The 15,312-nt window shown below is 38.2% G+C and overlaps 1 protein-coding gene across 3 annotated transcripts in view; it reads left to right on the top strand.

Annotated features, from left to right (window-relative positions):
- brd4 (bromodomain containing 4) overlaps positions 1–9,314 on the top strand; it is a 39,198-nt gene extending 29,884 nt beyond the window's left edge. For 2 of the 3 annotated variants that reach the window (XM_042504785.2, XM_042504783.2), the window contains exons 13-19: positions 356–1,147; positions 1,244–1,341; positions 1,933–2,083; positions 2,736–2,866; positions 3,000–3,205; positions 5,630–5,891; positions 6,797–9,314. In XM_042504785.2, the coding sequence (XP_042360719.2) occupies positions 356–1,147; positions 1,244–1,341; positions 1,933–2,083; positions 2,736–2,866; positions 3,000–3,205; positions 5,630–5,891; positions 6,797–6,865 (1,709 nt within the window). In that variant the 3' untranslated portion in view covers positions 6,866–9,314. The remainder of the gene's footprint in view (positions 1–355; positions 1,148–1,243; positions 1,342–1,932; positions 2,084–2,735; positions 2,867–2,999; positions 3,206–5,629; positions 5,892–6,796) is intronic. The other variant, XM_042504784.2, reaches the window with a different exon arrangement.
- Positions 9,315–15,312: the final 5,998 nt, after the last annotated feature.

The following is a 15,312-nucleotide window of genomic DNA, read 5'->3' as shown; positions in this document are numbered from 1 at the left end:
TTCAGTCCAATTTGATCTTGCTCCAAACAGAAACTTTGTTTTTGAATTTAGGAGAACCAACAGATGGAGGACTGCTCTCAGATGAACACAAATCCTACCTCATTCCTAAAATAAATGAAACATTTAAGAGCACTGCTGTGATAAGCACAGCCATTTGGTTTTCAATTTTAGATTTTTACATTTTTTGCTGTTCAGAAAATATGTAAACAAGCACTGATGCAGCAGTAGTATCTGTAATAAATAATCCCATAAAATGATCTCCAGGCACAAGATAACAACAAATTGTGTGTAACAACAAATTTTGCAAATAATATGGTATGTTTCTTCTTGTTTTCCTGGAACTGTGCAACCATAGCCTTGCACATTTCCATGCCTCAGCAGCCTTCTCGACCCAGTCACAAGGCAGCACCTCTGCATCCAAAACCCCCTCAGCAGCAACCAGCACCTCTTCAGCAGCAGCCAACCCTGCAGCAACAGCAGCAGCAGCAGCAACAGCAGCAGCAGCAGCTACAGCCCCAGTCAGCAGCACCACCACAGCACCAGCTCCCCTCTCAGATCCTCCACCCTCCTCAGCCCCTGCACCAGCGGCCCATGTCCCCTCCTACGCTCACACCCCAAGGCTTGCTGTCTTCCCAGCCTCCCCAGATGCTGCTGGAGGATGATGAAGAGCCGGGGTCTACAACGCCTCTGAACCAAGTACAGTTATACCTGCAGCAGTTCCAGCAAGCCCGTCAGCCCCAGCAGTCCATGCAGTCGCTCCAGGCGCAAGCTCGTCAGCAGCATCAACAACAACCGGGACAGATCTCCCTCCTGCAGTCTGTTCAGGGACAATCTCAACTCACCGCTCAGACTGCGCTGCCTGCTCCCCAGCTTCCCATTCAGTCCCCGGCTCAGCCAGCCCCGTCACATCAGGCCCCGCCCCCACAGATGCCTCTACACCAGGCCCGCCACATGCAGCACGCTCAGCCGCAGCAACAGCAGCCTCAACAGCAACAACTGAACTACCAGCAGGGTCCTGGAGTAGCTGCTCAGCCCCAGGTATCACAACACAAGGTATCCATGCCCACCAACAAAGCACAGCAGATCATCCAGCAGCAGCAAGAGCAGCCCTCCCCTCGCCTGACCAAGGCCGACCCTTACAACGCAGGTGAGAAAATGTCACGAATGTATTTTGTAACTGGTTGTAGAAGCAAAAATTGATATGTGATGGCTAAAGTTTTACACCCCATCCTTCTCTTGACAGGTCACATGAGGGACAACCCATCCCCTCTCATGATGCATTCCCCACAACTTCCCCAGTATCCACCTGTGTCTCACCAGTCTCCGCCTCACAACAAAAAGGTGAGAAACCTTTTCTGGCTTAAGCTCCGGCGATGGCTGAAGCCAGAGGCATTTTGTTTTCAGGTTTTCCATTCATCCAGCACATTCTTATGATCGCGATATCTCAAGAGTGCCTTGGAATTTCAAGTTTGACACAAATATTCACTTGGACTCAAGAATGAACTGATTAGAATCTAGTGGTGAAAGGTCAAGGTCATTGTGACCTCATAAAACTCGTTTTTGGTCATAACTCAAGAATTCACATTCCACACAAATGTCTAATACGATGTGATGAAGTACTGACATTTTATATCAAGATGTCAAGGTCAACTGTGACATTATAACGTTCTGCAAAACAAAAAGTCATAACTCAGGAACAAAAGAGGAGACATTTGGTCAGATACTGAATTGGTGACACTAACCTAGGGTGCCCACCGTGAAACTGTGCTGATTGTATAGGTGATTGTTTTCACAGAGGTGGATGTCGACTATAAGTGCAACTTGACTGGTGCACGGAGGCATACAACCACATGGCTGCATTTCTAGTTTCGAAACTGTTTAGAGCAGGTTATGTCTCCACATTCCTGTGTCTGACATTTGCTTGTCATACAGCAGAGGGCCCCTGGGAACCACGGTGGGGTAAAGGAGGAGAAACTACCTCCATCACCAGTGATGAGAGGAGAGCCATTTAACCCTGCAATGAGACCTGACCATCACAAACATCCTGACAACAAACCTTCTCAACCAGGCCACGGCCAACAGAGTGAGTACCACGACTTTTTCTTTCTCCTCTTAAAATTATATCTGTGCCGATACCATTGTTTGTGCTCCGGAGCTTTGGCATTGATCAACAGCAAATCATCAAAGCTTGGGTTGGCGCACAGGGGGTAAGCCATGGCGGCATTTATCAGTGTCAGGTGATAGAGGACACCTTGCACCCTCTGACTGCTCGACAGCGGTTGTGACACATTATAGGCCTAATTTGTAAAGTTAAAAAACTCTTACCCAACACACTAATCAGTGCCCAGTGGTTAATTTTGTTGTGCATCCGAATTGAAATGACGTGTCCTCACTAAGGAATATAATAAAATTAACCCGCTCTGTGCTGCAGATAGGGCTCAGGCATTTGTGATGTTACACAGCTTGTGACAAATGATTATAGATCAAACTACTCATAATAACCCAACAAAGCGCTGAGAAACAGAAGCAGAGCATGCTATCTCCAACAAATCGAAGATATAAGATTTATTTCTTTATTTTCTCACAAATATTAAAATGACATTCGTCCTCTGCACAAACCAAACCAAAAAACGAATTGAAAACCGAATACCAACCCAATAAAGGAATATTCTTATAGCCGAATATTCGGATCCAGCCCTAGTTAAACAATGCTTGTGTGTGCTTTTGTCGAGCAGATGTGAAGTCCATGGACGGCTTGCGACCTGTCATTCGGTCCTCAGAGTCCAGTGGACCGCCCGCCTCTCTGCAAGACAAGGAGAAGTTCAAGCAGGAGTCCAAAACGCCCATTGCCCCCAAAAAAGTACAGGTGGGTAGAGTTTTGAATTATCCCATATACCTCTGTCAGTTTTTAATATATGAATTTTATTGTATTGAATCTTGCAAGATTTTTGATAATAACGCATAATTAATTTTCCTCTTGTCTTTGTATGTCTCGTCAGGATGTGAAACTGAAGAATATGGGCTCATGGGCTAGCCTGGCACAAAAATCTACATCAACACCTTTATCTGCAGTGAAGTCATCGAGTGACAGCTTTGAGCAGTTCCGCCGTGCCGCCCGGGAGAAAGAGGAGCGGGAGAAGGCCCTGAAGGCCCAAGCTGAGCAGGCGGAAAAAGACAGACTGCGCAGAGAACAGGACAAACTACGGTAAGGTTTTCCAGACAAAGACTGAAGACAAAATGTATAAATGAGATAAATGCTTACCACATAAGTTACTGTCTTTAAAAAGCGTAATGAAGCAAAAATATTTGATAGTTTATGAAAGGTAATGCAATTTTTGCTATGTGTTATTAAAACTTCTGGGGATAACCTTCCATGCAATGTAACATATCTGCAGGGTTTTTCTTTGTAAATTAGCTGTTAACATAATGTAGCTATAATATATGTTGACTTAGCACTGCACAATAGATTATATATATATATCACTGCTATATAGTTGCATCAGAAGACATACGATGCCAATTAAGGTAAATTAACTAAAACACTGTATTTGCTGCTTGATACAAGTAGGAAAACTTGCACAATTCTCATTTTTTGTAACTAATACAGGCCAAGCCTTCCCCTTTAAGACAGGTTATGTGTTTATCTGATGTAGTGTGGCGGCATTTGTTATGGGAAGTGAAACTCTCCAGCGTGTGTGTAAAAAGTCCAGTAACCAGGCTAACAAGCGCTGCAGAAGCAGTGATGTGCATACATTTCCAAAATGGAAGTTTTATTTTGGGTCTTTGAAAAGTTGTGGAAAAGTTTTGAAATTTTGTCCATGAAAATGTGTGGGAACCATGGATGACAAGTAAAACCTGGGAAACCTTGTACTAGTGGGTGATGTTTTACACCCTCTAGTGGCCATATTTTAGGACCTACGGTTCCCACACAGTGTGGAAAAGTATGGAATTTGACTTTGGTCATTTCCAGGTCTGTTTCAGCATAGAAAAAAGAAAGAAAATATGGAAAATATTAGTGTTTTTTAGAGTATATCTCATGTTTTTAATTATATTTTTATATATGAAATTCCTAATTTTCGAAAAAGTTTCGATAGTTTATGTTCTCTTTGGCCAGTGATGTTTGACAGTGGAACAACTTTCTTTGTAGGAGTATGGACTTACCGGCTGCAGTGGGTTAATTCAAGTTTTCTGAGGGCTGACTATTTGTACTCAGATGTCAAATACAACCTGAAAAATATACCAATAAGTCTATAAATTAAAAGATTGTATATCCATTGGTCAGTGGGATGTGGCCACTTTTAAACCACTGGCACCAGAAAGAACAGTTATTTACGTTTGTTTAAGCCATTACATATAATTACAGTGCAGTTTCAACGATGCTTTTTAATACCCTGCTTCATCTGAAACTGACAAGGCCAAGCTTATGATGTTTAACAACTTTCCTAATAGGCCACAGATGGTCAAGATATTGTAATCATTGAACCTCTTAATGATAAACATCTTGTACCGTACCTTGCTGAAAGCTCAGGCTTTTGGGCGAAATGCAGCACAGATGCGACGCGTCACGTAGGCGAGTCAGAGCAGGATTATATAGCTGCTACAGAGACTCCGTCTGTGTTGGGTTACTTGTCACCTTCACTATGTGCATATTGATTGCACAGAGTGATAATTCAGTTAAATACGCAGGCTTTGGAAACATCGATAGGCTATATTTACTGGTAGTGAATTAACTGAATTGTTTTAATGTAGGAATAACGGATGTATGATTTCACTGATTTATTTTAATGACACCCCAGAGGTCGCTCTGCTTTGTTGCATTGCCCTCAGAACAACGAGATATTCATTTGAAAAATAGAATATCTTAAAGTTAATAGAAGAGTTTTGGCTACTAAATGTTTTATGTATGTTTGAACAGCACACTATACTATGACATTTTTATGATTTATTGGAATAACATACTTTACTATGATGTTCTTTATGATTTTTAAACGACTTACTATACGTTTAAATGACTTTTTAATGATTTTTTCAACGACATATTATACTATGGCTTTTTCAAGGTTTTCTTAACAACGTGCGGTGACTCTGTATGATATTTTGAATGACATACTAAGCTATACCATACAGACTTTTTTGTGATTTCAACATACTACACTAAATTTTTTAATGAATTTTATGAATGGCAAACTATATTGTAATTTTTTTGGATTTCTTGCCATACTATGACTTCTTTAGGACTTTGACTTACATACTATAATATTTTTTTATGTTAAATTTAAAGAAAAACTATACTATGAATTTTTCCAAATTTTTTGAAGGACACTTTAAAGACACTGTACTATAACTTTTTTATTTATTTATTGTTTTCAGAACATACTATACTATGAATTTTTATGAAAAGTGTAACAACATACTATACAATGTTTTTGTGATTTTTTTTAACTAGATATTGTCCTAAGACTTTATAACGACCTTTTTAAGTGATCTTGTTTTTTCTGGCCTTGTAAGTTTTGTATTTAGCTCAGCCATTTTTCCCGCGACACATCTTGGATGAGACCAGGTGTGAACCCTCCGCAGAAATATGATGCTTTCACCTGGTGTGAATTATTGGCCTGAATGGTTTTTCCAGAGGTCGAGATGAAGAAGACATTATGGAGCCAAGCAGGAGGGTGCACGAGGAGCCGCGAAGGCGTTTGGAGCAGCAACACATTCAAGCTCCTACACAACAGCCGCCACAACAACAGCAGCAGCAGCAACAAGAGCCCCAGCCTGCTGCCATTCAGCAGCCTCCTCAACCCCCCACACCACCTCAGCCTGCCGCACAGAACCCACTCGACCAACAGAGGGAGCTAGCACGCCGCCGAGAGCAGGAGAGGAGGCGGCGAGAAGCGGTGAGATGATTATCTTCAACTCTCTAAAGTTTTGTGATGCTAAAGGCCTTCACACACAGGAGGCATAACAAAAATGCATAATACCCAGCTGCAGATGTTTTGCTTCAAAACTACTCGTACCACAAGCGATGCGAGTTTGCAACAGTTGCAACACTTAATTAAAAGGGTTTGATGCATCTTATAGTCTGTCTGAAGTTGCTTTAGCCTTATGCCCCTTTTCCACCAAAATTATTGAATATATTCAGTTTTTTTTAAAAAAAAAAAAAAAAAGCAAGATAACCATTAAAAAAAAAGCAGTAGACTCCATCGTTGTCATTGCCAGTAGAAGAGTATGCCTCTTCTTTTCTTGTCTGATGTGTCATGTTCGACATCGCGGGCAGGTCTGATAATTGGTGTAGATAACAAAATGTATAAATACTAGTGACGACTGCAGATTCATTTGATGTGGAAGTCAATGCAGATTGTGATCTTTCCCATTAAATACAAAAAACAGATGTTAGTGGGTTTTTGTCTGGTGGGAAAGGGGCTCAAGATAATGTAAGCCACTTTTTATTTGGTTTTCTTTTAGCAAATTGCTCTGAGAGAATTGGAGTTCCTTTTGGTATATACAACGAGAGTCACCTGGGAAACCCTCATTGTATAGCATTTCGAAAAACATGTCATAGTATTAAATGTTGAAAAAAGTGTAAAAACCACAAACCAAATTAATCGCACAATAAAACGCTCCCTATGTATAACATGTAATACAAAACAGTGAATTGTCAAAGATGTGCACCATAGATTAATTTCGACACAAACCTAAGCAATGACAAGTCATAATCATATTTACATTTCTTACTGATGTTTTCCAGTAAAAAAATAATGAACGTAATGGAAATGCTTTGTTGTTTTTTTTCTTTCTCCAGATGGCGGCAACTATTGACATGAATTTCCAAAGTGACTTAATGGCTATCTTTGAGGAGAATCTGTTTTGAGGAGAGGAGCAACTGAAACATAAGTGCAAAAAAACAAAAAAAAAAAAAACTAAAAAAAAAGGAAGAAAGAAAGACGTTTGATAATGTAAACTTCCTCTAAAGAGAGATTTGGTGGACACGCACCACAAGAGGGACACAGACTGTTATGTAGATGTGACGGGCCCTCAATAAAGAAACGCTGGACAGATGCACACAGCTCACTGTGCCCCCTGTGGACTCAATACACGGGGACAATCTCATTGTTTCAGATGTCATTTCCTGGGAATCGTCTGCCTGATATCTCATAATGGCGGAAAAGAGGACCCTTTCGGCACAGTTGCCTTTGTCACTTGCTTCTTAACATTTTGCGTGGGAGCAACAATAAATCGCAAGAGTAAAGACATCCCAATAATTATGAAAATGCTCTGATAATGTACTGACAGACTGCGCAGAGGTGTTTTTGAAACTGCCAGATGTCTGACGTGGTGAAGAAGACTGGTCTTTTATGTTCTGTTTTGTTTTGATTGTTGTAAGTGAACAAATGACGTGGGTGGGGGTGGGTCAGGGGGGCAACTTCCACACTGTAAATCATGTATATTTCTCAGCAGAGAAGGTACAGTTTGCCTTACACCTCTTTTCCTAAACAGACCATTATGTTCTGTGGCCTGAACATGTGGACAAAACCAATAACATTTACAACCAGGAGTAGGAGCAGACCTTTTTTCATCATCTAGTATCTACTGTAAAGAAGTATTTTCTTATACTACAATAACTGTTTTATTTTGGATCTTTCTTTTTTTTTTCTCCTCTTTAGGTCTTTGAATCACACCATCACACTCCTCCACCTATGTCTATGCCAAACAAACCCATTATCTTTTATGCTAAATTACTTAAAACATGGTAGGTAGCTCGTGACAACAAACCCTGAATATATGCATTATCATAGTTCCAGCAAGTATTTATCAAAGACAGAATCAAGTTTTCAACCTACCTTGTATTTTTCATTTACAACAGGAACTTGTTCGCAGAATAGGGGGGAAGGTTTAGTCGGGATTTTCACTACAAGTGTCGCACCATTATTTGTATTACACTTCAAGACATAATGTTGGGTATCATCAGCCTGTTTGCAACAGTCACACTACTGGATCATTTAAGAAATGAGAAGATGAGTCGCCCCTTGCTGCTCCTTCTGTGTGCGCTCTGATCTCACCTGAAGGTTTTGATCAAATGACAACAGGTAGAGTGCTGAAGGCAGGATGGGAACAATCAGGGGAATAAGACAAACACTTTCTGTAGCTGTTAACTTGAATCAGGTTTAGTGAAAATAAATAGCTTAAGGGACGGGAAGGATCTTCTAATTCACCGAGGGCACACTGTCAAGAGTACAAAATAAAAAGACAAAAGTTAAGAAACAGAAAACTCTGAAAAAACAGTTTTGATTTATATCTTTGTTCTTGTTCGATTATAGTGGATGTGAGTTATAATTCTGTTCTCGGAGACATTGTTTTGGACCGGGGACGGGCTGGAATCTGAATGCATCTCGTCCTCCTCACTCGTCTCTTATGGTGTTTTTTCTCCAGTGCCTGTATTGTATTGCAATTCTCGTTGGCTTATATTACACTTCGAGGGGGGTTTAGAAAAGGGGGTAGGTCAGGAGTGGGTGGTGTAATATTTGAACGGGGTGGGAGATTTTTGAAAGAGTTTGTGTAAAAAAAATAAAAAGTAATTAAAAAAGAAAAAAAAAAGGAAAAGACAGCGTTTTATATTTCACCCGTTGTCAATATTCGGGTTTTAAATTTAGTTTTAGCCGGACTTCTATGAGTGTACACATCTGACAACGACTTTCGCATTTTGTTCAATCAGCGGATTTTAGGTAGATATGTTTCAGCGTTGCCACACTAGCGTTTGGTCTGTGAGTGTGACTGTGTAAATTTGGACGGCTGTGTGACTGTGTTTTGTTTTTGTTTATTTTTAAAAAAAATTTTAAGTGTGTGGTGCAGGAGGCATGTTCCCCGATGTAGATAAGCATTCTATCAATGAGGAGAATAAACAGATAAACAGTACTTCAGGAGAACTTGTTCCTGTGCTTAAGTCACTTTTTTAATTTACTATGAAGTCCACCATATATGAATATAGAATTTTTATTATTAGACTGGTTTTGAAAGGGTTAAAACAAACAAAAAAAAAACTTCATTCCTTTTAGCCTCTTTTTCCTTTTCACAATAACTGTCGGACATAATGTGCCATGAGTTCTACAGAGAATGTGCTGACCCGCAGCTCAGCCCAGAGTTTGCTTTATTCAGGTATTTTATTTTGTGTTACATTTGTTCTGTTTTGGGGGTTTTGTTTCAAACATTTTCCTCGATTTATTGTGTGGTATGTGAGTGGTCTATCGAGGTCTCTGATTCAGTCTGTTATGATCATTGAATAAACTCATCTCTTTTATAGAAAATAAAAAAAATAAACTAAATTATGTTTCATTTTTTTGATATGAAATGCCTCCTGGCACTGGTATGTAAGAATCAGCTTGTTTATTCTCATTTACCAGATTCTCAAGAGCCTTTTTGTCATTGTTATTGTCTGTTTTAGACATGCCAAATGTACTTGCTTCGAATGAAAGTAACCCAAACTTCACTTAAGTTCAGAAAATTATTCCACATGCCACCATTTGTTACTTTTTCTTGGATCTTCTTGAGTTTTTATGTATAACAATGGTACTTTGTTTGTGTCATGGTAATGATAATAATTATGGAACATACTTTGACGTACCTTTTGTGGTAATTAGATTAGACTTAAGAAATACTAGTCAGCTTTTCGCTCTTAAAGACATTTTTTTGTTTTTGTTTTGTTGGCGGAATTTTCAACATTCTGTATTACAGCGTGTCTCAATATGTTATACAATATACTTTACTATATACGCTATATTATACTATATTTTTAGTATATACACTTTTCAGTGTTTTTTTTGTATGTCATATTTTTGACATTTTTTCGCCATACTATAGAATGGCATTTTCAGTCATTTTTTCGTTATGCTATATTATTGTTTTTTTTGCAAGAGTTTATGCCATGTAGGGTCCCTGCATAATATTTTATGCAGTTTTCAGCTGTTTTTGGGACATGTCATATTTTGAAATTTCTTGCCATACTATACTAGGGCATTTTCGGTCGCTTTTTTGACATGCTATATTGTGTGGGCTGTTTATGCAACATTCTATGCTATGGTGTGTCGCGGCATACTATTTTATTAGGTGTTCAGCTGTTTTGAGCTGTTTTTACAACATATCATGTTTTGACATTTTTTGCCATACTAAATTATAGTATAGTATTTCATTGGTGGTCAGGGTGAGGGAATATTGCAAAAACTGCCAAAAACACAAAATGTAGCATGTTGAAAAAATAGACATGGTCATTTTTTCAACATGCATTATTATGGTGTTTTTGACCATTTTTGCAAAATACTATGTGATGGCACGTCTTGGAACACTATTTCATACTGTTTTGAGGTGTTTTCAGCTGTTTTTGGGACTTGTCATTTTTGGACATTTTTGCCATACTATAGCCTTGCCTTTTTGGTCATTTTTTCAACATGCATTATTATGGTGTTTTTGGCAATTTCTGCAAAATACTATGCTATAGCACATCTAGACACGCTATTCTGTGCTGTTTTGAGGTGTTTTCAGCTGTTTTTGGGACTGGTCATTTTTGGACATTTTTGCCATACTATAGCCTTGCCTTTTTGGTCATTTTTTCAACATGCATTATTATGGTGTTTTTGGCAATTTCTGCAAAATACTATGCTATAGCACATCTTGGCACACTATTCTGTGCTGTTTTGAGGTGTTTTCAGCTGTTTTTGGGACTTGTCATTTTGGACATTTTTGCCATACTATAGCCTTGCCTTTTTGGTCATTTTTTCAACATGCATTATTATGGTGTTTTTGGCAATTTCTGCAAAATACTATGCTATAGCACATCTAGACACGCTATTCTGTGCTGTTTTGAGGTGTTTTCAGCTGTTTTTGGGACTTGTCATTTTTGGACATTTTTGCCATACTATAGCCTTGCCTTTTTGGTCATTTTTTCAACATACATTATTATGGCGTTTTTGACCGTTTTTGCAAAACACTATGTGATGGCACGCCTTTGCACACTATTTCATGCTGTTTTGAGGTGTTTTCAGCTGTTTTTGGAACTTGTCATTTTTGGACATTTTTGCCATACTATAGCCTTGCCTTTTGGTCATTTTTCAACATGCATTATTATGGTGTTTTTGACCGTTTTTGCAAAAACACTATGTGATAGCACGTCTTGGCACACTATTTTATGCTGTTTTGAGGTGTTTTCAGCTGTTTTTGGGACTGGTCATTTTGGACATTTTGCCATACTATAGCCTTGCCTTTTTGGTCATTTTTTCAACATGCATTATTATGGTGTTTTTGGCAATTTCTGCAAAATACTATGCTATAGCACATCTAGACACGCTATTCTGTGCTGTTTTGAGGTGTTTTCAGCTGTTTTTGGGACTTGTCATTTTTGGACATTTTTGCCATACTATAGCCTTGCCTTTTTGGTCATTTTTTCAACATGCATTATTATGGTGTTTTTGACAGTTTTTCCAAATTACTATGTGATGGCACATCTTGGAACACTATTTCATGCTGTTTTGAGGTGTTTTCAGCTGTTTTTGGGACTGGTCATTTTTTGGCATTTTTTGCCATACTATAGCCTTGCCTTTTTGGTCATTTTTTCAACATGCATTATTATGGTGTTTTTGACCGGTTTTGCAAAATACTATGTCATGGCACGTCTTGGCAGGCTCTTTTAAGCTGTTTTATGGTGTTTTCAGCTGTTTTTGGGACTTGTCATTTTTGGACATTTTTGCCATACTATAGCCTTGCCTTTTTGGTCATTTTTTCAACATGCATTATTATGGCGTTTTTGACCGTTTTTGCAAAACACTATGTGATGGCACGCCTTTGCACACTATTTTATGCTGTTTTCGGGTGTTTTCAGCTGTTTTTGGGACTTGTCATTTTTGGACATTTTTGCCATACTATAGCCTTGCCTTTTTGGTCATTTTTTCAACATGCATTATTATGGTGTTTTTGACGGTTTTTGCAAAATACTATGTGATGGCATGCCTTTGCACACTATTCTATGCTTTTTTTAGGTGTTTTCAGCTGTTTTTGGGACTGGTCATTTTTGGACATTTTTGCCATACTATAGCCTTGCCTTTTTGGTCATTTTTTCAACATGCATTATTATGGTGTTTTTGGCAATTTCTGCAAAATACTATGCTATAGCACATCTAGACACGCTATTCTGTGCTGTTTTGAGGTGTTTTCAGCTGTTTTTGGGACTGGTCATTTTGGACATTTTGCCATACTATAGCCTTGCCTTTTTGGTCATTTTTCAACATGCATTATTATGGTGTTTTTGACCATTTTTGCAAAACACTATGTGATAGCACGTCTTGGCACACTATTTTATGCTGTTTTGAGGTGTTTTCAGCTGTTTTTGGGACTTGTCATTTTTTGGACATTTTTTTGCCATACTATAGCCTTGCCTTTTTGGTCATTTTTTCAACATGCATTATTATGGTGTCTTTGGCAATTTCTGCAAAATACTGTGCTATAGCAAATCTTGACACGCTATTCTGTGCTGTTTTGAGGTGTTTTCAGCTGTTTTTGGGACTTGTCATTTTTGGACATTTTTGCCATACTATAGCCTTGCCTTTTTGGTCATTTTTTCAACATGCATTATTATGGTGTTTTTGGCAATTTCTGCAAAATACTATGCTATAGCACATCTAGACACGCTATTCTGTGCTGTTTTGAGGTGTTTTCAGCTGTTTTTGGGACTTGTCATTTTTGGACATTTTTGCCATACTATAGCCTTGCCTTTTTGGTCATTTTTTCAACATGCATTATTATGGTGTTTTTGACCGTTTTTGCAAAATACTATGTGATGGCACGTCTTGGCACACTATTTTATTCTGTTTTGAGGTGTTTTCAGCTGTTTTTGGGACTGGTCATTTTTTGGACATTTTTTTGCCATACTATAGCCTTGCCTTTTTGGTCATTTTTTCAACATGCATTATTATGGTGTTTTTGGCAATTTCTGCAAAATACTATGCTATAGCACATCTAGACACGCTATTCTGTGCTGTTTTGAGGTGTTTTCAGCTGTTTTTGGGACTTGTCATTTTTTGGACATTTTTTTGCCATACTATAGCCTTGCCTTTTTGGTCATTTTTTCAACATGCATTATTATGGTGTTTTTGGCAATTTCTGCAAAATACTATGCTATAGCACATCTAGACACGCTATTCTGTGCTGTTTTGAGGTGTTTTCAGCTGTTTTTGGGACTGGTCATTTTTGGACATTTTTGCCATACTATAGCCTTGCCTTTTTGGTCATTTTTTCAACATGCATTATTATGGTGTTTTTGACCGTTTTTGCAAAACACTATGTGATAGCACGTCTTGGCACACTATTTTATGCTGTTTTCGGGTGTTTTCAGCTGTTTTTGGGACTTGTCATTTTTGGACATTTTTGCCATACTATAGCCTTGCCTTTTTGGTCATTTTTTCAACATGCATTATTATGGTGTTTTTGACTGTTTTTGCAAAATACTATGTGATGGCACGTCTTGGAACACTATTTTATTCTGGTTTGAGGTGTTTTCAGCTGTTTTTGGGACTTGTCATTTTTGGACATTTTTGCCATACTATAGCCTTGCCTTTTTGGTCATTTTTTCAACATGCATTCTTATGGTGTTTTTGGCAATTTCTGCAAAATACTATGCTATAGCACATCTAGACACGCTATTCTGTGCTGTTTTGAGGTGTTTTCAGCTGTTTTTGGGACTGGTCATTTTTGGACATTTTTGCCATACTATAGCCTTGCCTTTTTGGTCATTTTTTCAACATGCATTATTATGGTGTTTTTGACAATTTTTGCAAAATACTATGTGATGGCACGTCTTGGAACACTATTTTATGGTGTTTTGAGGTGTTTTCAGCTGTTTTTGGGACTTGTCATTTTTGGACATTTTTGCCATACTATAGCCTTGCCTTTTTGGTCATTTTTTCAACATGCATTATTATGGTGTTTTTGGCAATTTCTGCAAAATACTATGCTATAGCACATCTAGACACGCTATTCTGTGCTGTTTTGAGGTGTTTTCAGCTGTTTTTGGGACTTGTCATTTTTGGACATTTTTGCCATACTATAGCCTTGCCTTTTTGATCATTTTTCAACATGCATTATTATGGTGTTTTTGACTGTTGTTGCAAAATACTATGTGATGGCACGTCTTGGAACACTATTTTATTCTGTTTTGAGGTGTTTTCAGCTATTTTTGGGACTTGTCATTTGTGGACAGTTTTGACATACTATAGCCTTGCATTTTTGGTCATTTTTTCAACATGCATTATTATGGTGTTTTTGGCAATTTCTGCAAAATACTATGCTATAGCACATCTAGACACGCTATTCTGTGCTGTTTTGAGGTGTTTTCAGCTGTTTTTGGGACTGGTCATTTTTGGACATTTTTGCCATACTATAGCCTTGCCTTTTTGGTCATTTTTTCAACATGCATTATTATGGTGTTTTTGACCGTTTTTGCAAAACACTATGTGATAGCACGTCTTGGCACACTATTTTATGCTGTTTTCGGGTGTTTTCAGCTGTTTTTGGGACTTGTCATTTTGGACATTTTGCCATACTATAGCCTTGCCTTTTGGTCATTTTTTCAACATGCATTATTATGGTGTTTTTGGCAATTTCTGCAAAATACTATGCTATAGCACATCTAGACACGCTATTCTGTGCTGTTTTGAGGTGTTTTCAGCTGTTTTTGGGACTTGTCATTTTTGGACATTTTTGCCATACTATAGCCTTGCCTTTTTGGTCATTTTTTCAACATGCATTATTATGGTGTTTTTGACAGTTTTTGCAAATTACTATGTGATAGCACATCTTGGCACACTATTTTATGCTGTTTTGAGGTGTTTTCAGCTGTTTTTGGGACTTGTCATTTTGGACATTTTTGCCATACTATAGCCTTGCCTTTTTGGTCATTTTTCAACATGCATTATTATGGTGTTTTGGCCATTTTTGCAAAATACTATGTTATAGCACGTCTTGGCACACTATTTTATGCTGTTTTATGGTGTTTTCAGCTGTTTTTGGGACTTGTCATTTTGGACATTTTTGCCATACTATAGCCTTGCCTTTTTGGTCATTTTTTCAACATGCATTATTATGGTGTTTTTGACTGCTTTTGCAAAACACTATGTGATAGCACGTCTTTGCACACTATTTTATGCTGTTTTCGGGTGTTTTCAGCTGTTTTTGGGACTTGTCATTTTTGGACATTTTGCCATACTATAGCCTTGCCTTTTTGGTCATTTTTCAACATGCATTATTATGGTGTTTTTGACTGTTTTGCAAAATACTATG

The sequence above is a fragment of the Plectropomus leopardus genome, chromosome 18 (assembly GCF_026936395.1).
Source record: "Plectropomus leopardus strain MGB_pleo_1.0 chromosome 18, ASM2693639v1, whole genome shotgun sequence".
Taxonomy (NCBI): Eukaryota; Metazoa; Chordata; class Actinopteri; order Perciformes; family Serranidae; genus Plectropomus; species Plectropomus leopardus.
This window is presented reverse-complemented; position numbering and strand designations above follow the sequence as displayed.